At 32.1% G+C, this 27,029-nt stretch overlaps 2 protein-coding genes across 5 annotated transcripts; one reads left to right on the forward strand and one right to left on the reverse strand.

The window, feature by feature from the left end:
• Positions 1 to 5,126: 5,126 nt before the first annotated feature.
• Positions 5,127 to 9,276, reverse strand: LOC105108949 (probable disease resistance protein At4g27220). Of its 4 annotated transcripts, XR_839144.1 has the most exons (3): positions 8,999 to 9,276; positions 5,438 to 8,663; positions 5,127 to 5,319 (listed from the first exon to the last, which is right to left on the reverse strand). XR_839144.1 is itself a non-coding variant. In XM_011003473.1 (2 exons), the coding sequence occupies exon 2, from the start codon at positions 8,647 to 8,649 to the stop codon at positions 5,512 to 5,514; it is 3,138 nt and encodes a 1,045-aa protein (XP_011001775.1). In that variant the 5' UTR covers positions 8,650 to 8,671; positions 9,007 to 9,276; the 3' UTR covers positions 5,336 to 5,511. The 4 variants fall into 4 exon arrangements, 3 of the variants coding, with proteins under 3 accessions (XP_011001775.1, XP_011001773.1, XP_011001774.1); XM_011003473.1 differs by lacking the exon at positions 5,127 to 5,319 and having other exon boundaries at positions 5,336 to 8,671; positions 9,007 to 9,276; XM_011003471.1 differs by lacking the exon at positions 5,127 to 5,319 and having other exon boundaries at positions 5,336 to 8,663.
• Positions 9,277 to 15,625: 6,349 nt separating this feature from the next.
• LOC105108951 (DNAJ heat shock N-terminal domain-containing protein) lies at positions 15,626 to 23,497 on the forward strand. The gene is made up of 11 exons (XM_011003474.1): positions 15,626 to 16,045; positions 16,405 to 16,739; positions 17,285 to 17,362; positions 17,566 to 17,668; positions 19,188 to 19,276; positions 19,929 to 20,040; positions 20,445 to 20,498; positions 20,579 to 20,627; positions 21,956 to 22,056; positions 22,702 to 22,817; positions 22,903 to 23,497. The coding sequence occupies exons 1-11, from the start codon at positions 15,674 to 15,676 to the stop codon at positions 23,240 to 23,242; spliced, it is 1,749 nt and encodes a 582-aa protein (XP_011001776.1). The 5' UTR covers positions 15,626 to 15,673; the 3' UTR covers positions 23,243 to 23,497.
• The last annotated feature ends 3,532 nt before the right edge of the window (positions 23,498 to 27,029 follow it).

Consider the following 27,029-nt stretch of genomic DNA (forward strand, 5'->3'; position numbering starts at 1 on the left):
TCATTAATCAATCCTTTCATTTATGTGATAGGTCTGCATTTAAAATGAACATTTACCATAAATTAAAGGTATCTTATATTATTAGATATATTATTATAAAACATGCTTTAGTTAAGGAGTTATTGATACTTCAAATGCAAAATGATGATATAAAACCATGATAAAAATGCACTTTTAAGTAATAACCATAAGGCGTGGTTCCTAGGGTGGAACAGAGGGCAGACGCAACTCTTAGATGAGTTGACTCTTGGAAAAGTGGTGAGCTCGTGATCATATTAAGATACTTAGATAATGATTGTTGCACTTAGACATGGAAATTTTCGTTTAAGGGGGTGTTTTAAGCCTTGGTATGAGGCTTGATAAATCATTCTAGATCGAGTATGATTGATGCGCTCGAAGGGAAATGTTGTCCCAAAGACAAGTGTTAACACTCTTCAGATGTGATGTGGCAAACCATCTGGTTGTAGTAATCTTTTTATATGAGAAAACGTGTGCTTTGATGACTCTAGTGATTGAAAGGTTTGGCAAATACCTGTAAACTTGGTTGAAGATGCTCTTGAAATGGTAAGTTTGGAAAAGCTGCAAGATACAAGTTTGTGCTGAAGAAGTAAGAAAACAGTTGTCTCACATGAATGGTAAAGAGGGTGATTATTGGATTTGTTATCATTAATATGTAGTAACTATTAATATACAGCACCATTCAGTGACAAATACAACAGTTGTAGCTGGAGCTACACCAACCATGTGCACCCATCCCAAATGTCAAAGGTTGGCAGCCACCATTGTTAAAAAAAAAGCTGGAGGTAGTGGCACCATTCTTGCCTATAAATAAGCACCAAGAGAGCAAAAAATATGAGAGAGATTATGAGTGCAGTAGAGAAACCAATAGAGAAAGTGAAGGGCTGCAATGGCGGCAACCTTGTTGCAAGTGCAGTAAGAGAGTTAGGAGTAGAGTTTGAGTAAAGTGATTCTCCTCCTCTATATATGTTGTAATCCTTTCTCTATCTCTAATAATATGAAACTCTTCCATGGATGTAGGTGATTTGTCAAACTATGTTAAATATTATGTCACAATGTGTTTAACCTCAAATAGCAAACTATCAAAACACTACCGATTCGTACATGAGAGCTGGAATTCCCTACATGAACTTTTGTGGTGGAACAGCAGCTACTTTCTTCTCCCATAACCCCTTCTTCATCTCATGTTGCTAATATATCCTTTATTTTTTCACAGCAGTATACTTTAATAATTTCTTCCTGGTTTCATCCATAACAAGCAAAGCGATTCAGAACGGAAATCATACCACTAGATGGCAATGGTGATGAAGCTCAAAAAGACCAAGAAGATGAAAGCAAGCTCTCCATGCTATCACATTCCTTGATGTTTGTTGATCATGACATCCAATTCTGTTGCATATTTCAATGATAAAACATCGCACCAAACTGAAAATCTCTACTACTGATTCAGAAATGATTCAAACTCGAGTGCTTTACTTGTGTAAAAATTTGTATTCATTATCTTATATTCATATTTGTTCCACAATTGGGCAAAAATTTTGTCCATGCCCAGTGCTTAAGATTTAAGAAACGCTGCGAAGTCAAAGACTTGTTCAAAATGGCATTCCAAAGTTTCTGACTTCCTCGAGCAAGCCACTTCTGTTCTTTTTATTATAATTAGAGGATAAAATAAGAATCTAGGACTATCTATCTTTCCTTTATTTTCTCTTTTATATTTATAAGAAATGGCATGCTCTCGCACTACCACAGGCTTAGAAAACAAATATATGTGATAGTATTATAATTGTGAACCAGCATTAGATAAATAATAGAAACTAAAGGTATGATGGAGCCAATATTTTATAATGAAAAAAATTGTATTGATAATTAAAAACATATAGACTGAACAAAATAATTTGTAGCAATCTACAGTGTTTTGTGAGGAAATATACAATGCTTTCTCCACATGATTTAGCTTTTTTATTAATAAAAAAATTACAAAACTAAATTTTCTACTAACTTAATATTAAAAAAATAGGCAAAAATAATTTTAGAAGGAAAAAAAACTCATGAGAAAAAACATTGTAGCAGTTGACAATGTTTCGTAAGGAAAACTATAGTGCTTTCCCCAATAAAATCAACAAAGATAATTTTAGAAAAAAAATAGAAAAACCATTTAGAAAAATATTGTAGCAATATACATTGTTTTGTAATGATAACTACAACGCTTTCTGACGTGACCAAAAGATTGATATCTTCTTCCAAATGTAGGAGTGTCGAAGTAATAAATAACCAAGCAAGACTGGGATCGAACCACATGAAAGTTAATTATATAAATTATAGATAATAATAATAATAATACAACAACAACAACAACAAAAGTAATAATAATAATAATAATACAGAAGAAAAAATTGATAAGAACTTTGGGATGGAAGATTAACTCTGACATAATAAACTTAACATAATAAAAGAAAGAAAAATAAAATAAATAAAATAAAAACATAAATAAGATAAAAGCTAACTAAGTAAAGAAAAGAAAATGAAAGGCATAAACTTGATATTAATGAAAGCAAAATATAAGTAATACAAAGAAAGAAAGTAAGAGTTTGATCTTAATCTGGAAACCAAGATGTCTAAATACATGGCAAATGCCTCCTTTTATATGCCAAAATTAAGAACTATTGATTTGATGATTAATTGATGAGTGAGTAGCCAACTCTTGACTTGATGACAATCTTTATATTCTTTTGTCTAAATAAAACATATTGATAATATCATAATTGAACCAAACCTCACACTAAAAGTTATAGGAAATTATCTTAGCTTTTTAAGATAAAAAATTTGAGGTTATTTGGACTTCTAGAACTCTAGATATGGATTGAACACTGAATAGTGTCTGGGCTCTATAACAAATTTAGACTTCTTTATTGTTGCTATAATTTAAACTTGAAAATGGTTTTCTTAAAACCAGACCTCTACATGAAAGTTATAGGCATATATCTTACCTTTCTATTCATATCAAGTAAACTTAAATTCAAGATCTACAGCTCCAGATATGACCTAATTATCAAATAGTATTCCAGTTTGGACTGCACTAGCATCTCTTTTTTAAGTTTGACCATTTCTTTATCCTTTCAATTTCATTTTTAAATTTATCAATTAATCCTTTTATTTATGTGATAGACTTGCATTTAAGATGAATATTTACCACAAATTAAAGGTATCTTACTATCTTATATTGTTAGATATGTTATTATAAAATATATTTTAATTAAAGAGTCATTGATACTTCAAGTGCAAAAATAATAATGTAAAACTTTGATAAAAATGCACTTTAAGGTGCTAATCACTTCCCTCGTATGATTTAGTTTTATTGTAATTATAATTCTCAATCAACTTAAGACAAAGATAATTTTGGAAAATATCATAAACAAAATCATATGGGAAAACATTGCAGCAATTCACAGTGTTTTAAAGAAAAAAATTATAGAACTAAATTTTTAATTTGTTCAATATTAAAAAAAAATAACAGAGATAATATAAAAAAACAAATAACAATGTTTTCCTCATATGATTTAGTTTTATTATAATTATAATTTTTAACTAACTCAATATTAAAAAAAATTGACAAAAATAATTTTGAAAAAAATCATTAAAAAAAATCATGTGAGAAAACGCTGCAACAATTTACAATGTTTTAAACAAAGACAAATCATAAAGTTAAATTTTCAATCAACTTAATAATAAAAAAAATCAATAGAGATAATTTTTTTTTTAAAATATAACAAAAAAAATGAAAGAAAAAACTATATTAAAAACACTATAGCAATTCATAGTGTTTTGTAATAAAAGCTATAATGCTTCCCTACATGATTTAGCTCTATTTGTAATGACTTATAATTGTAATTTTCAGCCATCTCAATATTAAAAAAATAAAATTAAGAACGATAATTTTAAAAAAATCATAAGAAAAAAAACCATTTGGAGAGACACTGTTTCAATTTATAATGTTTTTTTAGGAAATCTGCAATGCTTTCTGCACATGATTAAATTTTATTATAAAGTTAAATTTTAACCAACTCAATATTAAAAAAAAATTAATACAGATAATTTTAGAAAAAAATATTATAAAAAAAAAGAAAATACAAAAGAAACTAGACAAAAACTATGTGAGGAAAAACTATATCAATCCATAATGTTTTGTGAGGAAAGTTACATTGTTTTCCCTACATGATTTAGCCTTACTTGTATTTACTTGTAATTGTAATTCTTAACAAGCTTAATATTTAAAAAATAAAATTCACAAAAACAATGTTAGAAAAAAAACATAACAAAACAAAAAAAATCTATATGGAAAAAAAATATTATAGCAATACATAGTAATTTGTAAGGAAAGCTATAGTGTTTTTCTTATATATTGTAATTGTAATTATTAACCTATTTAATTTTAAAAAATAAAATTATAAAAAGGTAAAAAAAAATATGTGGAGAAATAATGTAGCAATCAACAATATTTAAAAAAAATTATAAAATTAAATTCTTAATTAGCTTAATATGAAAAAAAAAAAATCAAAAAATATAATTTTGAAAAATAAAAAAATAAAATATAAAAACCATGTAGGAAAACACCATATCATTTTATAATATTTTAAAGAAAAAAATTACAAAATAAAATTTCTAACCAGTTTACTATTAAAAATATAAAATTCAAAAAAAATAATTTTAAGAAAAGAAAGAAAAGGGGAAGCACTCTTTTTTTTTAAAAAAAAAGGTGATACACTGTGAGTGAAAAAATAAAAAAAAAAACAAGAAAAAGAAGAAGAAAGAAGTGCAAAAAAAAAAAAGTTAAAAAAACTGAAAAAATAAAGTAATACACTATATAGGAAATATTAAGGTTACATGTGAATAGTGATTCCCGGTACTTTGAAAAAATAATTTATTACTATTGAGAAAATAATTTATTACTAGTGGGTGATTTAAGGTGACTTATAACACTGTGTAGATGTATTCTTTTACTGGGTTACTTTAATGATAAATTAATATAATGTTTTTTTAGATGTTCATGGAGGAGAAATTTGATGGGATGGATATATAATGTTAAATTCTAATTACAAAATAATAATAATTGAAAAAGATAATTTGTGCTCATTATATATAAACTGGCAATATAAACAAAGAACAATAATCAAAGTAGAGTAAACATATCTCTTGAGCCTACCAATAATTAAATTTCCTATTATTAATATTTTAAATTATTATTCCAGTTCGACGTGAGCAACCCTGCACTCATCCACGCCTGCTCAGAACCCGCAAAACCGCCTGCATCAACGTAGATAAATTGAGAATTTTCCTGTCTTGTATACACACAACGATTGATTCTAATTCATTAAACTTAAATTAAAAGAAAATTGAGAGATTCAGAAAGAACGATGCTTACCCATCTTGTCCAAACATTACGAAAGGACGAAGGACATCCTTGGCGTTAGGATGCTCCCACTCCACTACTGACTCCTACCATTCTTTTGGTTTTATACATATTACTCTAAGAGAAGGGGGAGGAGATGGCTGCCCATTTTCAAGTAACGGAAGACAAATTCCCATCCTCTTCATCTTCTCACAATTCCATACTCCAATTACTTGGAGAGAATCGCAAATCAGTTTTGCATTACAAATGCTTTTTAGTTCTGGTAAATCTCTCAATTGCAGAGCTCCCACCTTTGGGAGTTTGAATTCGGTGTTTCTGATGCTGCTTTCTTCACCCATATCCCCTTCTTCAACCGATCTTGCTCCACCTATTATCTCCTCCATTTTCTCACACTGTTCAACATCAATCCTTTCCAGGTTTACAAGGTATGGCAACAAGACAGGAGGGAACAACTTCTTCATACCCATACATCCAGAAAAACATAACCATTTAAGACCAGAAAATATACCATTATAAGATGGAGATGGCTGTGGTAGTGGAGCAGAGCATAACCAAGAAGATGAAACCAAGCTCTCCATGCTATTGCAATTCAAAATCTTGATATACTCCAGTTCAGTTGCATACTTTAATGACAAAACATCGCCTAAACTTCTCGCATTGATACATTCACAAATTAGTTGTTGAATGTCATTTGAGGAGATGACCTGAAAATCTCCATCTTTATTGATATTCAAATTACCCAACACAACCATTTTACTTCCGGGACCACTGTACTTTAATTCCCTAAATTCGTCTTCCCTGAACTGTCCTATAGCAATTTTGTATGTGCTTAGTGATTGGGTCTCATCCCGAGATTTGAAATACTCCACGTAGTTAGAGTGATCTTCAAAATGGCATTCCAAACTTTCCAACTTCCTCAAGCATCCTACTTCCTTTCCTTCAACTGTTACTGGAGCATATCTTTCCACCTGCATACTTGTTTCCCCCCATCTACGATCACTAAGAATCTGTTCCTCTAGTTTAAAGACTTGCAGGTGAGAGAGTTTAGGTAATATCCCACAGGGAAACTTATTTTCACCACATCCATTCATTCTTAGATACCTCAGGCTGGATAGACATTCCATGCCATGAGGAATCTCTTCAAGTGGAGCACGAGCGAGATCTAACCTCTTCAGTGCCCTGAGCTTTTTCAATGTTGGTACACGGCTTAACCTCCGACAATGTTTGAGCAACAGTGAAGTGAGACCCACCAAATCAGAGACAGAATCAGGCAAACATTCAATAGCTGTTTCAGACAGATCGAGGACCTTGAGCCCATGCATTTGCTCGAAAAATGAACCCGCAATGAATCGCAACCTATGATTACTACACAGCAATAAGGTTGACAGATTTGGACACCTCACTGAATGGCTGGAACAAATCTCTTCAATTTGGTTGTGCATTAGTGAAACGGTCGTAAGTTTGTCTGTCCACTCCTCTGTATCCGGCAATTCTTTTAATTGTGCACCGGCTTTAACAATGGCTCTAGAGTTCTCTTCCAGTATTTGGATGGCCATGTCCCTAATCAAGTCATGCATCATTACAGCACCACCAAGACGTTTTCTTTCCAATAGGCAGACTTTTTCAAGTTTATCAAGCATGGAATGGCCTTCATCAAATTCTGCCTTCCTACTCGTCAGCCCTTGTATCACTCCCATATCAATCAAATAAAGTATCAATTCCAGTCTATTGATAGCAGAGTCTTCTGGAAATAATGCACAATACAAGAAACATTTTTGCATAGCTTCATTGCTTAGGTGCGTGTAACTAAATCTCAATGATGAAAATACCCTTTCCATGCCATTTGGCCCAACTCTTGATTGTCTCAGTCGTTCTAAAGCATTACTCCACCCGTGTATGCCATCCACCACCTTCATGGTTCCAGCCATTGTTTTAATTCCTAGCGGCAAACCATCACACTCCTTTGTGATAGATTTTGCAATTTGTTCCACTTCTGTAGAGAGATGTGTGTCATGTCCAAGGATCTCCCTGAACAAAGTCCAAGCATCTACATCAGAAAGAGGATTCACTATGATATTGTTTCGGCAATCCATTCGTCCACAAACCTCTTTTGATCGAGTTGTCATAATTAGCTTGCATCCTTTTAATGGGACGGGAATTCCCACTTCGTGTAGCTCAAATGAGTTCCACAAATCATCTAAAATTAAAATCCATTTTTGTTTCTTCATTAGTTCTAATGACAATTCCGCAGCTATGTGCTCCTCCTCCTCTTCATTGGAAAGAGATAACTTTATACGTTTTGCGATCTTCTTCTGCATTGTAAGAATGCTGAAATTTTGAGACACGGTCACCCAGTAAACATGATGAGAAATATCTGCTAGTAGAAGTTCGTTATAGATATGTTTTAGCATTGTGGTTTTGCCAGCTCCTCCCATCCCACAAATGCTAATGATAGAGACTTTATCATCCATCAACCAAGACCATATCACATTTTTATTCTCTTCAAATGCTCGACCCACTAGCTTTGTAGAGCCAGTTGGTAGAGGAGCTCCTCTCGTCTCACTTGGGTTGTATTTAAGGACTCCAGAAGAGCTAGCTCCTGCGCCAGGCTGCGCTACTCCAATCGTATTCTGCATACCATCATCCATTAACGAATTAATTATCTCCACCCAGCTTTTTTCATACATATCTCGTGCTTGTATACTTGTTCCATCTCCTGTCAAATTGTAGACTTCATTGTTTTGTTCTTGTGGACTGGTTGAAATGGCAGTATGATTCACATTGAGTCCAGAAGAGCTTCCACCTACGCCAGGCTGCGCTAATCTTTCTGTTGCGCCTCTCTCCTGAAGCTCCATGTCTTCGAGCGAAAGATCTTCTCGTTGGTGTGCCATCATCATTTCATTGTTCTGTTGTTGTGCTGAAGCTGAAATTGCATTAGTGACCTCGTTATTGCTTGAGCCACCTAGAGGTTTAGGTTTTTTTGCTGGAGGGCCATCAATTGCTGCAAGGGCTGCATCCTGGACATTTTGAGGCACTTGTGCACAATTTTTAGCACCACCACGTTTCCTTCCTGACAAGTGGTGTTTGATCCTCGTAATGGAAGTACCTTCGGCAAAAAAATGCCCACAAAACTTACACCTCATGCTACGATCATCCATCTTTTCAACATATTCCCAAAAAGATGTGTCAACACGATGCAAAACCGGACCATCCCGTCGAAGCATTTTGATCAGTGGCTCTGTAGAAAAGAAAAGAAAAGAAAAGGATCTGTCAACATGATGCCAAAATGGATCGATCAGGGTCAAAATATTGAATATAAATTAATGGAGGTTACATTAATTGTAAAAGGGAAGGTTGAAACTGAAATAACAAGTTAAAAACAGTAGAGAAATTAAAAAGAAAAAACAATGAATTTAAGGATTATAGAAACTGAGAAAGACAAATTTAATTTGTTTTGGGAACTATAGAATATGATCCTAACTCCAAAGTTTCTCAATAAAATTTCTTACAACTTGTTTTGGCACTTAAAAGATCGAAACAATAATAACATGTGAAGAACAAAGAATAATATACCTGGATTCAGCTATTGATCGATGTTCTTCAAGTGCTGGTTTGCTGAGGCAGTATTCAGAAGAAGAAGAAGCACAAATCAGAGAAGAGTATAGGTTAAGCTGGTTCCTTTTAATTTAATTTAATTTATTTATTTTGATTAGTGCTGCATATAACTAAAAACTTCAACAAAGGAAGGAGAAGCCAATTATTGAGCTTCAGTGAGTTAACGTGTGGACCCACCCCCATTGAAAAAGCTTGTTCTGAAAATGCATGAGCACAGCAACGGAGAGATTGAATAGTGAAACATGCTAACTGTATTTTTTAAAAGTATTTTTAATTTACAAATATATTAAAATAATATTTTTTATTTTTTAAATATATTTTAATTTTATCACATTAAACCAATTCAATAGCAGGTGGCTATAAGAGTCATTGCGCCTCGCGAGCACCTTTACAACTTTAGCAAAGGGTAGCTGCAAGCTGTGTTCCAACTTGTTTTTTTATAGTCTGTCATTAACAGCTGACCTGGCCCAGACTAGGAAGGTGCTCTTGCATTACTAGTTTTTTGTTATTACTATAAATATATATAATAAAATATTTTTAATTTTTATAAAGAATTATCATCGCATGAATTGAACAATCATTTCTCCATTTAAATCTTTCATCAATTCCATATGTTTTCTTGAGAAATTGGAAAAAGAAAAAAATTGAAGGAAGTGAGAGTTTGAGAAAAAATAAGGATATCAAATTGAAGATGGTCACCATTGCTTTATAATCTCTTAAATGATAAGGACTAATAAGTAATTTATTATACTATAAGGATTAATTAATTAATGTTTACAAACTACAAGGACTATAATATAATTGCCTTAAGCCTCAAGCTTGTAATAAAATAAGAGTTTAGACAATAGGAATACTTTTGAGCTCAAGAGAACGATAAAAAGAGATCAAAGAAAGAAAAAACACAGAGAGAGACGCGTCATAGGCCAAAACCAATGATTTTAAACAAGAAAAAAGAAAAGCAAGGAAATCAACAAAAATAAATTGAAGGACGAAAGAGAGACAAGCTTGAAACAAACACAAAACAAGTTCAAAGACTTCCAGTGATCCCCACGATAAAACCAATGGAAACCATCAAAAGCACCAGCTTTTGCTTTCCAAGACAACAGCAACTAGCAACCATTTTAGCCCTTTAAACCATAAAGACATCTAAACACACGTATGGTATCTTATGACTGACTGTTAACCTACCGTATCAGATATGCGGAAGCAGGAAACAAAACCCAAAAAATGGAAACTTGATCAAAAACCAATTTCAACCTTCAAGAACATACCTTACAAAGAGGAAGAAACTCTTCGACGCCTTGAAAATATAACAATTACAATATTCTAGATAACAATCATTCAAGAAGCTGAGACTTTGTTAAATCTCTATTGCCATATTAAAGACAGAAAGGATTAAATAATGAAAAACAAGAGCAGGAAAAGAGAAAAAGAAAAGAAAAGAAACTCTGGGGTAGAGAAATCTGAGCTTGAAACCGAGAGGGGTAATGTGAAAAGACAAGGGAGGACACAGATTGGAAAATGTCCGACAGCGAAATGCGTTGGGAATAAAAAGAGAGCTTGGGTTGGGTCGCTTTCCATGGTTTATCTAGTTCAACATTTTGCCCTTTTAGCTGTGAGATATTACATAGCCGTTGAAACAGGAAAGTTGTGGAGATTTGGGAGGAATATGGGATAGTATGCGTATTTTGAAGAGATAAGCATAAGGAATAGGAAAATTGAATTTAAAGTATTAGGTGTTAAAATAATTTTTTAAGTTTAATTGTTTAGATTAGGGAGGTTATAAAATAAAATTTATTTATATTTTTATTATTATCATTTATTTTTATTTTTATTTTTATTTTTATATTTTGTTTTTGTTTTTGTTTTTGTTTCAAATTATATATTATCTCTTTCTCTTAATTGTTATCTTTAACAAAAGAACATAAATAATGTAATAATCCAATGTGCAACCCATAATCATATGTTAAAGTGTGTGTGTGTAAATTAAAATTTAAGAATACATGTTAAATGAGTATATAAGCAGAATTAAGTGATAACAATATGAGAGTTTGTAAATCTGAATATTTCAAGAAGTATTATGATAAACCTTGTGAAGAATAATTACTAAGATGTATCTTAAGAGTCATAAAAAGATTTCCTTTATCATAGTACAAAGATCTATGAGTTTATAGTGAATATACAGTTAGGTCTAAGAGGAAATATGAAAGATCTCTTTCAATGTGCCTAGACCATCTGGTAAAGCAATGAAGACATCAACATGGTTAAACATTGCATTCATTTAAGCTGACAATGTAGAGACCTGAAGTTCCTCTCCAATTGTTTTTTCAATGATGTCCCCTTGTGCTAAAGTTTCAGGGACAACCCCCAAAACTTGACTACCTCCTAAAAATATAGCTATTGACACACTTCTCATTAACCCTAGACTACCTCCCTCATACACTAAATGAATCTTTCTCTCAGCTGGCACCTGAGCAAGATGATTTGTTGATTCTAAAAACTTATTTTCTTTCCCAGGAATAGATCTATCTAAAACACAAATAGTTCTTATGTGATGACCTAAGGAACTTGTCATTTATACATATTTCTATATTTGTTGAATGTATGGGTTGAGTAGCGTTTTCAATTCCACATTAATAACCTCTATTTTGCTTGAAAATGTGTATCATAGGTTGGAAAGATTTAAATTGAACGGAGTTAATATAAAATAATGTTATTTTATAATAAAATTTAAACATTTTATTAATTTTTTTAAAATTTTATTATTTAATATTAAAAAAATTTTAAATTTAATAATTTAGTATTTATTCAACTACAAATTAACTTTTTTTATTTTTTATTATATAATAAAAAAATAATTTAACTAAGTGGAATTCATAACTAGAATTATAGGTTTGATTGATTTACCAAAAATAATATGATTTGTTTCTTTTTTTAATTATTTTTTTAGATTTTTCTAATCAATGAAATTACATCCAAAAAACTCTCACATAATTAAATTTAAAACTCAAACTAAGTAAAAAAAATTATAATTTATTTAAAAATCTCATGTGTTAGAATCATTCTGGGTGTCAAAGTTTTAATTTTAAATAAAATTTAATCTTTAAATATGGTAAAAAAATAAACTAAAAATCAGCCCCTCTAATTTAATGCAGTAAAAAGGAGAAACTAATGTTGAAAATTAGCTTCTTCAAAATATCTTGATTTATTTATTTTAGATTTTTTAAGTATTTATTTTAGATTTTTTAAGTAATAAGATGATGGCAATGTGTGTAATATAAGAAATATAATTAATTAAATTCTACATCTTTTAAATATATAAATTCAACTTATTCAATTCAATTTAAATTTTATAATTGAATTTAAACACAGAACAACCCAAAAAAATATATTGTTAGGCGTTATGCCATTAGCATATACACGTAAGCATTGGGAATAATTCTCATTTAACTAAATAATTTAGTGTTCATAGGCTTCTCTTCCTTCTCCTTTTTAATTTAACTCTTATTTTTCCATTCAATTTTTTTTATTTCAATTTGGTACATTTTTTTTATTTCATTCACAAACCTATTTTAGCGGTTGCCCAATTTATTTTTGAATTGGTAAATCAACTAAATAATTTAAAATCTAGATTAAGTAAAGTGTTAAGCTAAAAGTTTTTTTTAAAAAATTTTATTATTATATTTTTTTATTAGTCAGTCAGGTTTTTTTTAGATCATTCAAGTTGAATATGTCAAGTCACAATAACTCCCACATAATTTAATTTTAAACATATACTAGCACAAAGTTAATCAAGAAAGTTTTTTTAATGTGAATTTTATTTATTTTTTAATTTTATTATTATATTTTTTTTACTGGGATGCCTTTAGACTGGATAAGTCAATTTTGTCATGTCGTAGTAACTTATATATGATTTAAAACTCATATATGATTTAATTTTAAACTCGAGGTAGATAATGAATTGGTTCAAGAGGTTTGAACATTGACATATTGACTTGGATTTAACAAAAATATCAAATAATTTTATATAACTTAAATATTTTTTGCTAATTGTTTTTGTTTTAAATTGATTTGAAATGAAGTGCGGACTTGTAAACTAACATTGCTCATCAAATTAATTCATTTCAATATCAATTTATGATATAATCCTAATAATCTTTACTTTGGTTTAAATTATATTAAATTCATTAATATAAACTAAAATCCAAGGGTGCCTTTTATTGTAGAAAACATTGTGCACATACACATAAAACATTCATGGACAACTAAAGTATTTATTTTTTGCATGAATTTCGAGACAAGAAAAAAAAAAGAGGGAGAGAAACAAAAAGTTGTAAAAGCCATATTAGTTGGACAACTAGAGTATTTTTTTTTGTATGAATTTTGAGACAAGAAAAAAAAATAAGAAAAAAAAAAGTCGCTAGAACCACATTAAACATCCAACATCGACACTCATTATAATGGCAAAAAAAGCTCGTTACGATGGTTCTTTGTATTCCAAAAAGTACCACCATCAAGTTATGGAGAAGATTGTATATATCATCTTAACTTTGATAAAAAGCATGCAAAATAAGTTATACTAAGTTTTTTTTCTATTAAATAACACAAATAATAATGGATTATCCATTTCAAATGTTTCAGCATATACAAAATAAATAAATAAATAATTAATAATGTTGATATTTTTTATACAATAATGATCTTTTTAGATGGATAATATCTAATGATAATTATGAGCCTATTTTATGGAATTTGCAACTACACTCTTTTCTTCACTTCTAATGGATAATACTTTGTAAATTTATTCAAATGCAATTGAACATTTAAACCATCAACAACTTCTCCAAATGCAAATGGAAGTTGCTTTTCACATGCACAACTTATCTTAAACTATATTTTTTATTAATTTTTATAAATATTTTTTTATTATTACTAAAAATAATGATGAATTTTTGAAACTCAAGTTTTAAAATAGTATTTATAATCATAATTATCAAAATTAACTTAAAAATTAACTCAACTAAGAGACTGAATTCAGAATTTTATAGGGCAATCTGAATTAACTCAAAAAAATAAAATAAAAAATAATTAAAATTTTAATATTTTATATAAATAATTAAAAAAACAATTTATATAGATATAAATTATATATTTTCTAAAACAAAAAGGGTGTCATCCGGTTCGATCTGGTTGACTATGAACTAAAATGGAGATAAAAAGAATCCTCAAATATATACTCCTTGTCATAATCTGAAAATATTTAAGGGAAACTAGATTTGCACTCGCTGCCATTAAAGAGTTGCCTTTTATTAGCAATGCCAGTTTCAACTATTCTAGTAGTAATGTCACATTTGACACGAAGTCTTTTCCATTCATCAACAGTTACTTGAGCAGCATATTCATAACTAGAAGAACCATCCCGTGTATCCATACTTGTATTGGTAGAAAACACAACAATGTTGTTCATAGCAAGAATATTGTATATTTTGTGCAAAATGCCAGTCTCATCCTTGCTTAAAAATAAATTTAATGAAATAAATCATATATTTTTATTATTTTAAAAATATAAAAAAACTACATTTTTAAAAAAATACCGATTAATCAGATTTTATCAAAAAAAATTTAATTGTTTTTATCTTACCTGGATCAATCCAGTTAACAGGCTAACTAAATTTTAAAACAATCCATCAAACCAGACCAGTTGATATTTAATAACTATATTTATAAACAAACAAATCAAGTATTTCAAATGAAACCAATTTCTTCTCAATCTTACACATATCTCTAACATCACCAACCATCTTCCTTATTCATTTTTATTTTCGCATGATCAATATCTATTACGAAACCAATCCTTATTTACACAAACATGAAAAGACGAATTAGGGTCTTAAATCCACATGTTCTTCAATTAATTCATGCCTTTTTGAACCATTGGGATAATGTCTCCATGCAATTCAGTAAGATCATGATTGTTTTTGCACGCTTTTAACATTTTTTGAATATTTTTTATTTTAAATTATATTTTTATAATTTTAGACCTTTGATATGATGATATAATAAATAAATTTAAAAAATATTATTTTAATATATTTATAAATAAAAAACAATTTAAAAAACAACAATGCTACTGTTACTATGCTTCCTCTTCCTTTATTCTCTTAGATCACTCATCAACTCCCTATAATCCAATTTTACTTTCAAACTTTATCTTATCTTTATTAAAATTATTTCTTAATAATACATTCCCACCACCATGATCGAAGTGCATTACATGAATTCTGTCATCAAATCACCATATGATTTTGACAATAATAAATATAGGAAATTATTTATAAATAAAATCATTCAAGACTCAATTAATAATTCAGTAATGGTCAACGAGGGTGCATGTTTTTTTGAGGCCATAATAACAATGGAGTCGATGCACTTACGCGGCAAATATTGAATTAATATGTTGATTATAAAATGGTTTAGGATGAGGGAAAAAAGATTGAAAAGATAATTGGGCTCAAAAGCCCAAGTGAAAAGGAGACCTCCGCGAATCTGTTCTTCTTATGGATGGGCTTCAACTCTCTTTTAACTAATTTTGATTTTGAGGATCAGAGAATTAAATTTAATTGAGAAAAAAAAATGGGACGCAGAACGAAGAGGAAGCACAGAGAAGACACCCCGACATCCCCATCAAGCTCCGACGACGACGAAGACACCGACTCTTCCATTGAGAGGCGGCGGAGCCGCCACCGCAACCGGGGGAGAAGTGATGGGAGTTCGAGGAGAGATAAGGACAGAAAAAGAGAGAAAGAAGATAAGAGAAGAAGAAAAGACAGAGATAGAGAGAGGAAGAGAAGGAAATCGAAGAAGAGAAGAGATTATGAGTCCGAATCATCAGCATCCGGGTCCGGTTCGGAGGATAGGGAGATTGATAGAGTTCGGGTTAACCCTGGAGATGTAGTTAAAGAGATGTTGAGTGAGTTCCCTAACGTTGGTGGTGACTTGAAACAGGTAATTCTGATTTTTTTTAGTAAAATCTCTGTGTTTTTAGTTATCCCTTGTGGGTTAATAGTGGGATTAACTTCTATGGTTTAAAAATTTGGGCCTTTGGTTGATTAAGTTAAAAGAAATCACAAAAATGAAGCTTTAATCATTGAATTATGTTCTTATGTAACATTATGTGTAAAGTAATACCAGTATGATTGTAGAGATTAATAGTGAAGAATGGTTTTTGATTTTTACAAGAAAATGGTTTTTTCTTCCCTGAATATATGAGTTAGGGAACCTTTTATGATTTTTTTTTTGTAGATTTGAAACTCGTGTATGGATTGATGTTGCTTTTTTTTTTTTTATCTTTGTTTTTATTATAGCTTCTGCAAATGATTGATGATGGACAAGCTGTTGACATAAAAGGGATATCTGAAAGGTCATTGATTAAGCATTTGAAGAGACTTTTTATTTCATTAAATCTCAAGGAAAATGGGGATAGGGTTTTTTTGCTGCGTCCAAAAGCGGGTCCTACTTTGGAGGTTGTTGGACCCTTGATTCAAGCTTGTGCAGAGCCCAAAGAGCAACAAGGAGATCATTCTATTCCATCAGATAGTGTGGATTCTATGCCACCAGATGCAGAACATAAACAAGAAACAGATGACAATAATGTGGCAGTGCCATCTTCTAGAGATGATGCTTCTGCACCTAGAAGAAGGTACAAACTTTATCTCTCTCTCTTGTTCTCAGGTTCAAAATTATGGCTTGTCTATTTCTTTATTATACTAATAAAAGGTCAATGATCTTGACCAACGGGTTTGGTTATTTTTTAATTTCCTTTTTAGTTGGAACAGATTCTGTGTTGTCTTGTTTTGCAGAGAGTAGCCCTAAGAGGACTAGGTATCACAAGCTAGTATTATGATTTATGAGAACCCTCTTTGTTGCAAATCTTGATGCTATTGATCTTTAATTATGGAAAAGGAAGAATGTTAATGTTGTTTTTAACTAGTTATAGTTACTCTTCTTGCCTTTCTAAGATGGCATGTTGGTTCCAGATATTTCTGTTTTCGTATGTTTTGTTGGATGTTTGGTTTATAGTTGTGCTACTTGTTTTCATTTCCTTTCTTAACATCCTTGTATGATGAATTGGTTAAATTATACTGAAGCAATAGTCATGGACTCTTTATTTTTTAAGAAAAATATATTTTATAGAAAAAGACATGAACAGTTGTGTTATGCTGTTTTGCTTTCATTTTACTGCAGGGTGATTGGCCCTGAAATGCCATCAGCCGAGTTACTTGCTGCAGCAGCAAAACTAACAGAAGCACAAGCTGAGCTTAGGTATTTCACGAAATATTTGCTTCAGTAGATTCTTTTGTAAGAACTTTTGATGTGCTTGCAGTTTGCACATAATATTTTGGTTTCTAACTTCTTATAATCTCTGGTGACATATAATTGCAAGATTTTGTTCTGTTGGTGTTGCTTTTCTGTCAAAATGTAAATTGAAGTGGTGCCTACATCGTGTTTCTGATGTAAAATTCCAGAGAAGCGGAGTTGGAGGAAGATACTGAGCTATTTATTGGACCTGCCCCCCCAGCTGTGGTTGCTGAAGCTGCATCAGCAAATGAAGCAGAGAGATTTGAAGAGGTGCTTGCTGTTATGCGTGATGCAATCTGTGTCATATTTAACTTGTTTTTCTCTTATGTTTGACAACTTACTTTTATTTTTCAGTGTTATTTTTTACGAGTGTTATAACATTCTAACCTGGTAGTGTTTAGGTTGTATTTGAGCCATATAAAACACAATTTATGGATGAGAGCTTTGTTCTAGGATTTATTTTTATTTTAGGTCTCAGAAGTCTCTGGTCATTCTGTCCTCATCCATTAGCCATAAGTTTTGAAGTAGAAAGGAGTTTTATGTATCAAGGGAGATGATTTTTACCTGATTCCTTTTTATGCGTGCTTCATCTATTATAGTGGATTAAAACATTTGTTTATTTCTCTTTTAAAAACTCATTTTCAGCCGTCTTTCTGATGGAACAAGCATGGGACAGGTAATTCAGAGAATTGTTGGTTTGTAGTTTAGATGTATAGTCTGGCTTTTCTTCCTTATACTTCCTTGTGCCAGTTGGCTTTCTTTTGGTTCGAATCCATGCTAGTGTTTGCATCATTAATAATGTGTCAAGAAGCTGACAGTGGCGTTTAAGCAACTTTTTTGGCTGCATTCCTGTTTATTATCACTGCTAAGTTTCTATTTATTTTGGGAGTTGGATTAAGTTTTTAATGATGATACCAAGGGCTTTTCTTCTCTCTTTTACTTATTATCAGATGGGCAGGTTTCATGTCCATAAGCAAAAGAGTGATGTGTTCAATGGATTTGATCATTGATTTGGTTTCACTAAATGGTTGCAACTTATTTTCATGGAGGACAAATGTGTCTCACCTTGTTACTGACAAACTTTATTTGTTACATACCATTTTGTGGAGAAAGGATTTGGGACACAGAAGATCCTTTAATAGTTTAAAAGCATAACATTAATGCTATACCGAGTATGTTTTTGGGCTAGCTGTGTTGTTTAGAACTAATTCAACGGAGGAGGTTGAATATTTGTGTAGATTTCCTCGGCTGTAACTTCTAGCAAAGGACTTTTATTTCTTAGTTTCAGATATAATCTCTATGATTAAGCAACTGTTTTTTTTTGTGGAGGGCAGAGCGGAATAAGCATATACTGAGATAAAAACAAAAAAAATCTTATACACACTCAGAAGGATGGATCAAAAATTTGCATGCTTGGGGCTAAAGCATGACCTTTTCTTTTGATTGGCTCATTATTTAAGAAAGTGAAACATTTTTGAACTATTTTTTAAATTTGAGGAAATGTCTTGATCTTTGAGGGGTCCTGCCCCCTGCTGTGGATAAAATGATTTATTGTTGATAATGCTTTTTCCCCCCCTTGTTCTTCCATTTAACAATACCTTTGCATGCCTGTTATCTGGAATAGACCTATCTAAAAAGTTGATATTAGGTCTAAGGTTATATTGCTGGTAATGAAAAATTTAGAAATGGAGTTTGTCTTCTTTTTTACTTAATTTTTATGTTATCATTCTTGAGTTTATGTTTCTTAGCAACTGTTTTAACTCATTAACTTTCACATCTACTCAATTAGGTCACAAGAATTATGGATGCTGTGGGTGACTCTCTATATGATGTTGTAGGAGTAAATCGAAACATGTCTGCTGATAACATAAAGAAAAGGTAAAGTTATTCATTATAATTTGCATGGATTTCAAAATGAGATCTCCATAAATTATTATGTTAACATATTGTCCTGATTTACAGTCAATTTGTGAATAGTCTATATTTATGTATGTACATATATACTTTCACTCTTTTCCTAGGCAACTGACTTGTGATTTTATATCACAAAACTCCCCAGCTTAAATAAACTAGGATGTGTGAGTTACATGAATCATGACTTCAGCAGCATAGCTTTTGGTATTGTTTTTCCGTCAGCAGCATTTAGCATAGAGATGGCAGGAAATGCTGGAAAGAAGTTTCCTGTATCCAGTATTTTAGTTGATGTTATTTATCATGAAAACAAGCCAATTTTGTCTTCTATTTTTATTTATTCCCCTTCTATTTCGTGCCAATGTTAAGATCTATAGGTTTGAATAGCAACTAAAACTTTTATTTGTTGGCTAAGCTGTTCAGATAGTTATGGTTTCATTTGAATGACCTTTCTACTTTCATTGGAAAAACTGCAAAAAATTGCTAACTGCTAACTTTTCACAATTGACGTGATATATTCCTACTATAGCTCAGTATTTGAAATAATATAATGTTTTCTTAATTTAGCTTTGAGCCTGACTCAATACATAATCAATGAACCACATTAGCTTCTCCCTAGGTACTGGAAGCTGTCTCTTTTGGTGCATCCAGACAAGTGCTCTCATCCTCAAGCCCACCAAGCATTTGTCAAATTGAACAAAGCTTTCAAAGACTTGCAAGATCCTGAAAAGGTGAGTTTCTTAAAATACACATGGTATCTCTGCTAAGTTTTTTTCAATTTACTTGTCTTATGCACATGCCTGTGTTTCTCTTTTCTTTTTTGAAAAGAAGCAAAAGCTGGGATCTGCGCACACTCCATCAACCTGTCTATTGCTTGAGCTAAAAGCTTAAGTGGCAGTATGTGTGTGAAGTCCAAGATCCTTGTGTATGCTTTTGGTCACTGTTTATTACCTGGACTCCTATGCATTTTCTCGAGTTGAATTCCTGTGATGTCATGCATTTCCTTTGTGCATTATGCAAAATTTGTGTGTTTGTTTATTGGTGCCTCAATATCTGAATATGTTTTTTAGAATGGATTTGTACCTTGTTTTTCATAATCACTTGCTTTTTTTCCATCTTTGTCTGCTATTTGTAGAGGAAACTGCTGGATGATGAAATTAAACGCAAGGAAGAACAGGAAGCATTCAAGGTTTGTTGGTTAATCAAAAGCCAGTATCCTGCTGTAGTTTCTCAAAGTCATTTGACAACTAATGCTTTCTATTTCTGTAGGCTGAGTTGCGAGCCATGCGTGAAGCTGCACAATGGAGAAGATTGCAAGGTGGTTTCATAAGTAGTCTAAAAATAAGCTGCTCTTTTATTTCGTTGAGACCAGATGGATTTGCTGCTGGAAATATTATTTTTACACCCCCCAACCCCCCCCCCCCCCATAACAGTAATTGTTTTTTTTTTTTTTTTTCCCCCCCCCCCCCCCCCCCCCCCCAAAAAAAAAAAAACCAGGATTTCCAGTGCATAGATCAGTTCATAATTGTTATTGGTAGTTTGTGCTAGTTTCAATTGAAATATATATATAAAGCATAGTGTCCAAAAGACCTTGAACATGCCATTTACCTGCCAAATTGTTTTTCTCAAACTATCACAATTATATAGGAATTAATTAATTGAGAAAAAGGAAAATTTCTGTGCTTTCTTGGCAATTTCGACTACTGAAATTGTTTTATGTGATTTAAATATTTTCACAAAAAAGTTAGATTGTTCTCCTTGCTTATCTTCCCTTCACCTGCCATCCTCTTCTCAACATGTTAATTTTTATATTTTTATTATCATTATCTGTATCACTTCATGTAGTGTTGTCAACTACTTAATTGCTTGAGTCAGTGATTAATTGTTTTTAGCGGGTTCCAGTTGAATTTGGGGCCTGACTGTGTTGAGGATCATATAAACTTTGAGTCTACTATCAATCAATTTCCAGGCACATTAATGGACTTGGATACACAATACTTACCTGCAGTAGAATCAAGGCAATTATAACACTCAGAATAACATCGTGTTGGCCTAAATGTCATGGACTAGGTGTTGAGAGTTGGCAATCATGGAACCCATAGCACCATGATTTAACTAAACATGTCCTGCTAAAATTGAATCCGAGTACAACGTGTTGAGCTTTAGCTGTTGAAGTTGGGAGATCACACATCCTTGATTTCTTGTTGCTGCATGAAAGAATTTTGGTTGCTCAAAAACTTTGAAGAATCAGTTGACTTTGATAGCTTGCTTCATGTCATTGAATAACGTAATTTTGACTTCTGTAATTGGTGTCAATGCTTGATGATATGTTCTAGCACTTCATTGGAAAATTTTATGGTGCTCAGGAATTACCTGGTGACATCTTATTAGTTACTTTTTAGGTTCACTTTGAAGAAAGAGACAAACACAAAAAGAAGAGAGAATATAAAACCCATGACACAAAAAATGATAAGAATACATCTTGCTATGATTTCTCTCTTCTAGTTGTATTTCACTATTTCTATAAAGTGGCTCCAGGAAGTATCTAATATGATGCCATTAGTTACGCGCTAAGCACCATAAAATTACTCTCCACTTCATCATCTGAATTCTGAAAGAAAGTTAATGATATTCGTGCCATTGCAGGTATATCTATGGAGGGAGATGATGAACTCCTGGCAGAAACAGAAGTTAAAGTAGCCCCATCCAGGGATGAATGGATGACAACGCTGCCTCCTGAAAGGAAAGTAAGGCCCTCAAGTCATGTTATATTTCCCCAATTGCAAGTGTCTTGCTTCTGCTCAGGAACCATGATCTTGCTCTTTAATACCAGCTTGCCACAATGTGTAAATTATTTGAGCACACAGGATGACAAAAACACACGTTGTTGCATTACTTTCTGATTGTGCAAGCTTGTGCATTTAGAGACTTGATTATCCCCATTCTCATGGTTAACATTTTGAAGATTATGACTCAATACTGGATCCGTTGGTGCTCCCATATCACAGGCCATAATATCCTTAGTCTTTCCTCTCGTATTCTAGATAATGCTATTCTGTCTACCAGTAGTTATCACATATTTATTGTGAAAATATAAAATTGGTCAAGTTGTATGCTTTTCCTGCAATTACCATGAGCAAAGATTTTGGAATTCTTGAATTGGAGTTTATTGTGAAAATATAAATAAGATCATCATATTTGTGCTGTCTTACATTCATTTGGATTTCTTTCTTGGAAATTGTTGTATTTCACAGCCTTCTAATCTAGTCATAACAATTTACCCTCACATTTAGGCTAGAATCTGTTCTAGAATGATACTGTGGATTTTAATCTCCAGTCACCAGAGCTCCAATTTAAATTACTATATGATAACCTCTAATTTGTTTTCCCAGCCTGGTGGTATGCCCACGCAATCTAGAAGCTTCAGCAAGAACTCTAAAGAAGGACGTGGTGATACTAGTGTTTGGACAGATAACCCTTTAGACAGAGCCCAGAAAGCGAAGATGAAGTATGATTATTGTTTATTTAGTTATAGTTAACATTCATTTATTATAGTTAAAATAGTGTCCTAATACATTTTTGTGGCACGACAGTTACCTGGAAGCATACAATGAGGCCGCAGCACTTGCTTCAACTGAAGAGGAAAAGCAACGGGCAAGTGCAGATGCAGATTTGGTGGATAAATACAATAAAGCAAAACGATCTAAATCTTTGGTACAAAAGCACCAAGAAGAGGCTTCAAGTCGCACGAAGAAAAAATCCAAGCAGAAAAAGGAGAAGGAAGAGTGGGTGGGGCAACACCCATGGAAGCCTTGGGATCGCGAGAAGGACCTGGAAGCTGGAAGGAAAAGTATAAAATTAGATTCAGACAACATGGCTCAGGGTTTGTCGTCCAGGTTTTCATCAGGAAACTTCCAGAGGAGCTTCCTTTAATCCACGGATGCTGGGGTTTTATCTTTTTGCTGGAACTTGATTCCAAGGGTTGGATTTCAGGGCAATATTTGTTTCCTCCAAGTCGGGTTCAACTCAAGCCATGCTGGTCAGACATTTGTATGTTCATTCTCAGGATAAAAAACATAAAAAAGATGTAATCTTCTTGTTGTCTGCATGTTCTTTAATGTAGTGAGTAATTGAATTTTGTTTTTCATAAAATGAAAAGAAAATTCACATCACAGAGTATTTCTCCTTGACTTGCTACTTGCTGGGTTCTCCCCCAGGATATGCTAGTATTTCTCAATTCAAAACTAGTTTGGAGATATGCTATCAAACTAGCTTGAAGATTATTTAATTGTTAAAAAAAGAGAAGAATTCATCCATAAACCAATTGGCAGTAGAGTATGAACATATCTAGTTCTGGTAACTTCTGGTATAAATTCTTGAAGCATGTCTCCTTTCTCGCTACACTGCGACTTTCTATTAGGCGAAAAACCTGTTGTTCCATTACCTCTTAACTAGATTTCTATCATTCGTTTTTTTGGGTTATAAATCGTAATGGATAGTCTTAGATTGAGCTATACGCATCGAATCAGCACTTTCTTTCTTTCCTAATCATCAAATTACCACAATCCTCCACATACAGAATCTTCACGTGAAATTTGAAATAGAGGATTCGAAGGTGGTTTGAACCGGATCAGTTCTGTGAATTAATGTCTATAAAAGCTCTCTGTTAGGGATGAACTTGTTTGAACTGGATCAGTTCTGTGAATTAATTTCTATAAAAGCTCTCTGGTAGGGATGAACTTTGATGATGATTTTATGGCTGGAATGGCAAATACAATATATTGTCAACGGGACACATTACAGATCAAATACTTCTTCCATTAATAGATGGGGTCAGATTGAGTTCAAGTAGAGTTGATTTAAAACAATGGGAGCCGAATAGACAAGACAACACGGATAAATCTTGCAGCACCATTATTGACAACATCGATTTCCCATGCACTTTCTCTTTCACTCCACTATTATGGAAAGGTCTTGCTCCTCCTAGGATTGAAATGTTCTTATGGTTACTTCTGCAAGATAGAGTCTGTACAAGGGTTTTTATTACAAGGGCATTTAATCAGTTCAAGCCAAGCTTTGTGTCCATTCTGCGATGTTGAGACTGAGCATGCACTGCACTTATTTCTTCACTATCATGGTTCCTTGAAGCTTTGGCAGCGTTTTATGAAATGGCTTGGGATTAGCTGGTGCATGCCTGTAACAGTAGTGGATCAGGTTGTTTTGCAATGGTTAATGGCAGGTCTCGAGGAAGGGCTTTTACTCTGCTATCCTATGGAATCTTGTGGGGAATTTCAGAATTTCGTTTACCTAATGGTTTTCTGAACCCATCAATAAAACTTCAATATACAGTTGATTTAAGAGCTCTTCCATGGCTTTCCTTCATTTTTAAACACAGGAGCAAGATGTTCTCCAGCTTTGAAACAAAGAAAACAGGTGGGAAATTCACAAGGCAAAAAAAGAAATTGCTCAGCACCGTAAAAGAGGAACATTGCCCCAAGTCTTTTTCTTCTTTGTTTAGCATTAAAAATGGGCATATGAATAAGCTTAACATAATATACTCAATATATACTTTTATTGTAATTGAAATTTATTATATACTTATCATAAGAATTTGATTCGACTCGTAATGTAAACATATGGCGCAAGTAACCAATTAGTATATAGATATATTATCTCTTAAAAAAAAGTTAATAACAATAGCAGAACTTCAATCAGAAACCTTAAACTGCATGGATCCAATTCTTTTTAATTAGCCGTTAACTGATCCCTCCTTCAAGTAAAATTAAAGTATGTATCGAGCAAAGAACAAAAGATTAGTAGTGTACATAGAGACAAAGAATTAAACGAATATATAATTCACAAGAACACAGAAACAAGAAAGGGACAAAAGGAATAAACTGAACAACAATCATCTATGTCTGCTATATTTATTTATATAGGGAAAAAGTGTAAAGAGAAACAACTTTGGTTGTGATAGAAGACAAGTCATTATCATATCAATCCTCTCTAGAAGCTCAGTTTAGGTCATCATCAACCTTAGTTAACCCTTCCATGTCCCCGTCGTCTCTATCTAGAAGGTTATATATATATATATTGGATATGATAATGAGGGTTTGAAAATCTTGTATGGTGTAGGGGGGACGCAAGCACAGCACAACCTCCCCTGCTAGTCCCACACACCGCCCCAAAAATACCCACTTTCTTAGTTTACACTATTTTGTGTTGGCTCAAGCAACCCCAACCCTTGCTAATAGCATGATGATCCTTTCTTTTCAGCACTAAGATTCTCAGTCGGTTTCCAGAAGTCTTTTAGCCTACAAAGTATTAGTGTTATATCTTCGTCTTATTTTTGGAAGTTTTAGTATAATTAATGCATTGTGGAGCTAATTCCCTCAATTAATCTTTTATTTATTTTTTAATTAAGATGTCTTTCTAACTTAACATCGGTTATAAATTTAAACCCTAACGTTCCTTAAATTTAATTTAATTATTTCAGTATAATTAGAATCATTAACCTTGCAGCTCAATATTGATAAACTTAGAAAAAATAAATGTATATATGGTTTCTAAATTTGAATCCCATGCACTTTAAATCACAATGAATCCCTCAGATTCATTGATGCCGCTGCCAATAGAATGGAATGCATCATTTCGATCTTGTACCGAACTCAAGACCAACTGAATCTCGATAAAAATGAAGAAGATAAGTACAAAAGAAGAATGAAACTCACATACTGTTCATCTCAATCACATTTTTCTTATGATATTTCTTGGCTAAAACGTCGGTGGTTTTTTTTTAATAATAATTCGAGTGTGTTATATTTGTTATTAAAAACAATGAGTAATTTATTTATTTTTAATAATAAATATATCTTGGATTATTATTGATGATTTTTTTATTATCATTTAATTTATTTTGTTGAGATCTAATTCATGCTTGGGATAATATAATTAGAGTTTCAATATATTTTTAATTGTTTTATTTCCTTTCACCTCTTTTATTTTTTCTATTATGCAACCCATTTATTGTTTTATGTTACTATTTTTAATAGCGAAAAGTTATAAATGCCACATATTATTTCACAAATATTTATAGAAAAACATGTTAATAAGCAAAAATATTCTCTTTTTCGCACAAAATTGTCTCAACAAATTCTCAGAGGAGCTTCCATTAAGGTCACATTGCTAGTGGTACCGTCCGGCCGGCCATGATAGAAGCCTATCAATATAACCAATTCCGCGAGAATGACATAAACGAGTGGCTTGATCAAGTTGCCATGTTAGCATGATTGCTATATATATATATATATAATGATAATTTATATGTGAATGCCATTACTGTAAGTACTTACCATCTTCAACTATGAATTCTCTACCACTTCAACTAGGTTTAAATAAACTAGTAGAGTAGTCTTGCCTTGTGATAATCACCTTGCCTATTGCTACCAGTACCCCAAGAGTTCCTCCTAGCTAGGCAGCACTCTGTCTCTCTGGACGTGGGGCTCAGGAGTCTGGAACTAAAAAATTACACACCCCTTCCTTTGCTCCTACTCTTTTGCCAAAAAAAAAAAAAAAAAATCATCTTCGCTTTTTTTCTCCGTACAAAAAGATGCACAAATACATATATAATAATCCCATAAGAAATTGTATCTCTCACACCCACCATAACTAGAGAATCCCATCACATCTATATATATATATATATATATATACCGAAACA

The sequence above is a fragment of the Populus euphratica genome, unplaced genomic scaffold (assembly GCF_000495115.2).
Source record: "Populus euphratica unplaced genomic scaffold, PopEup_1.0 scaffold401.1, whole genome shotgun sequence".
Taxonomy (NCBI): Eukaryota; Viridiplantae; Streptophyta; class Magnoliopsida; order Malpighiales; family Salicaceae; genus Populus; species Populus euphratica.

Coding starts and splice junctions, on each gene's coding strand:
- LOC105108951 (XM_011003474.1), top strand. CDS start 15,674: ATGGGACGCAGAACGAAGAGGAAGCACAGAGAAGACACCCCGACATCC. Junction 17,669..19,187: donor AAGCAGAGAGATTTGAAGAG/GTGCTTGCTGTT, acceptor CTACTCAATTAG/GTCACAAGAATTATGGATGC. Junction 20,628..21,955: donor ACAATGGAGAAGATTGCAAG/GTGGTTTCATAA, acceptor GTGCCATTGCAG/GTATATCTATGGAGGGAGAT.
- LOC105108949 (XM_011003473.1), bottom strand. CDS start 8,649: ATGCTTCGACGGGATGGTCCGGTTTTGCATCGTGTTGACACATCTTTT.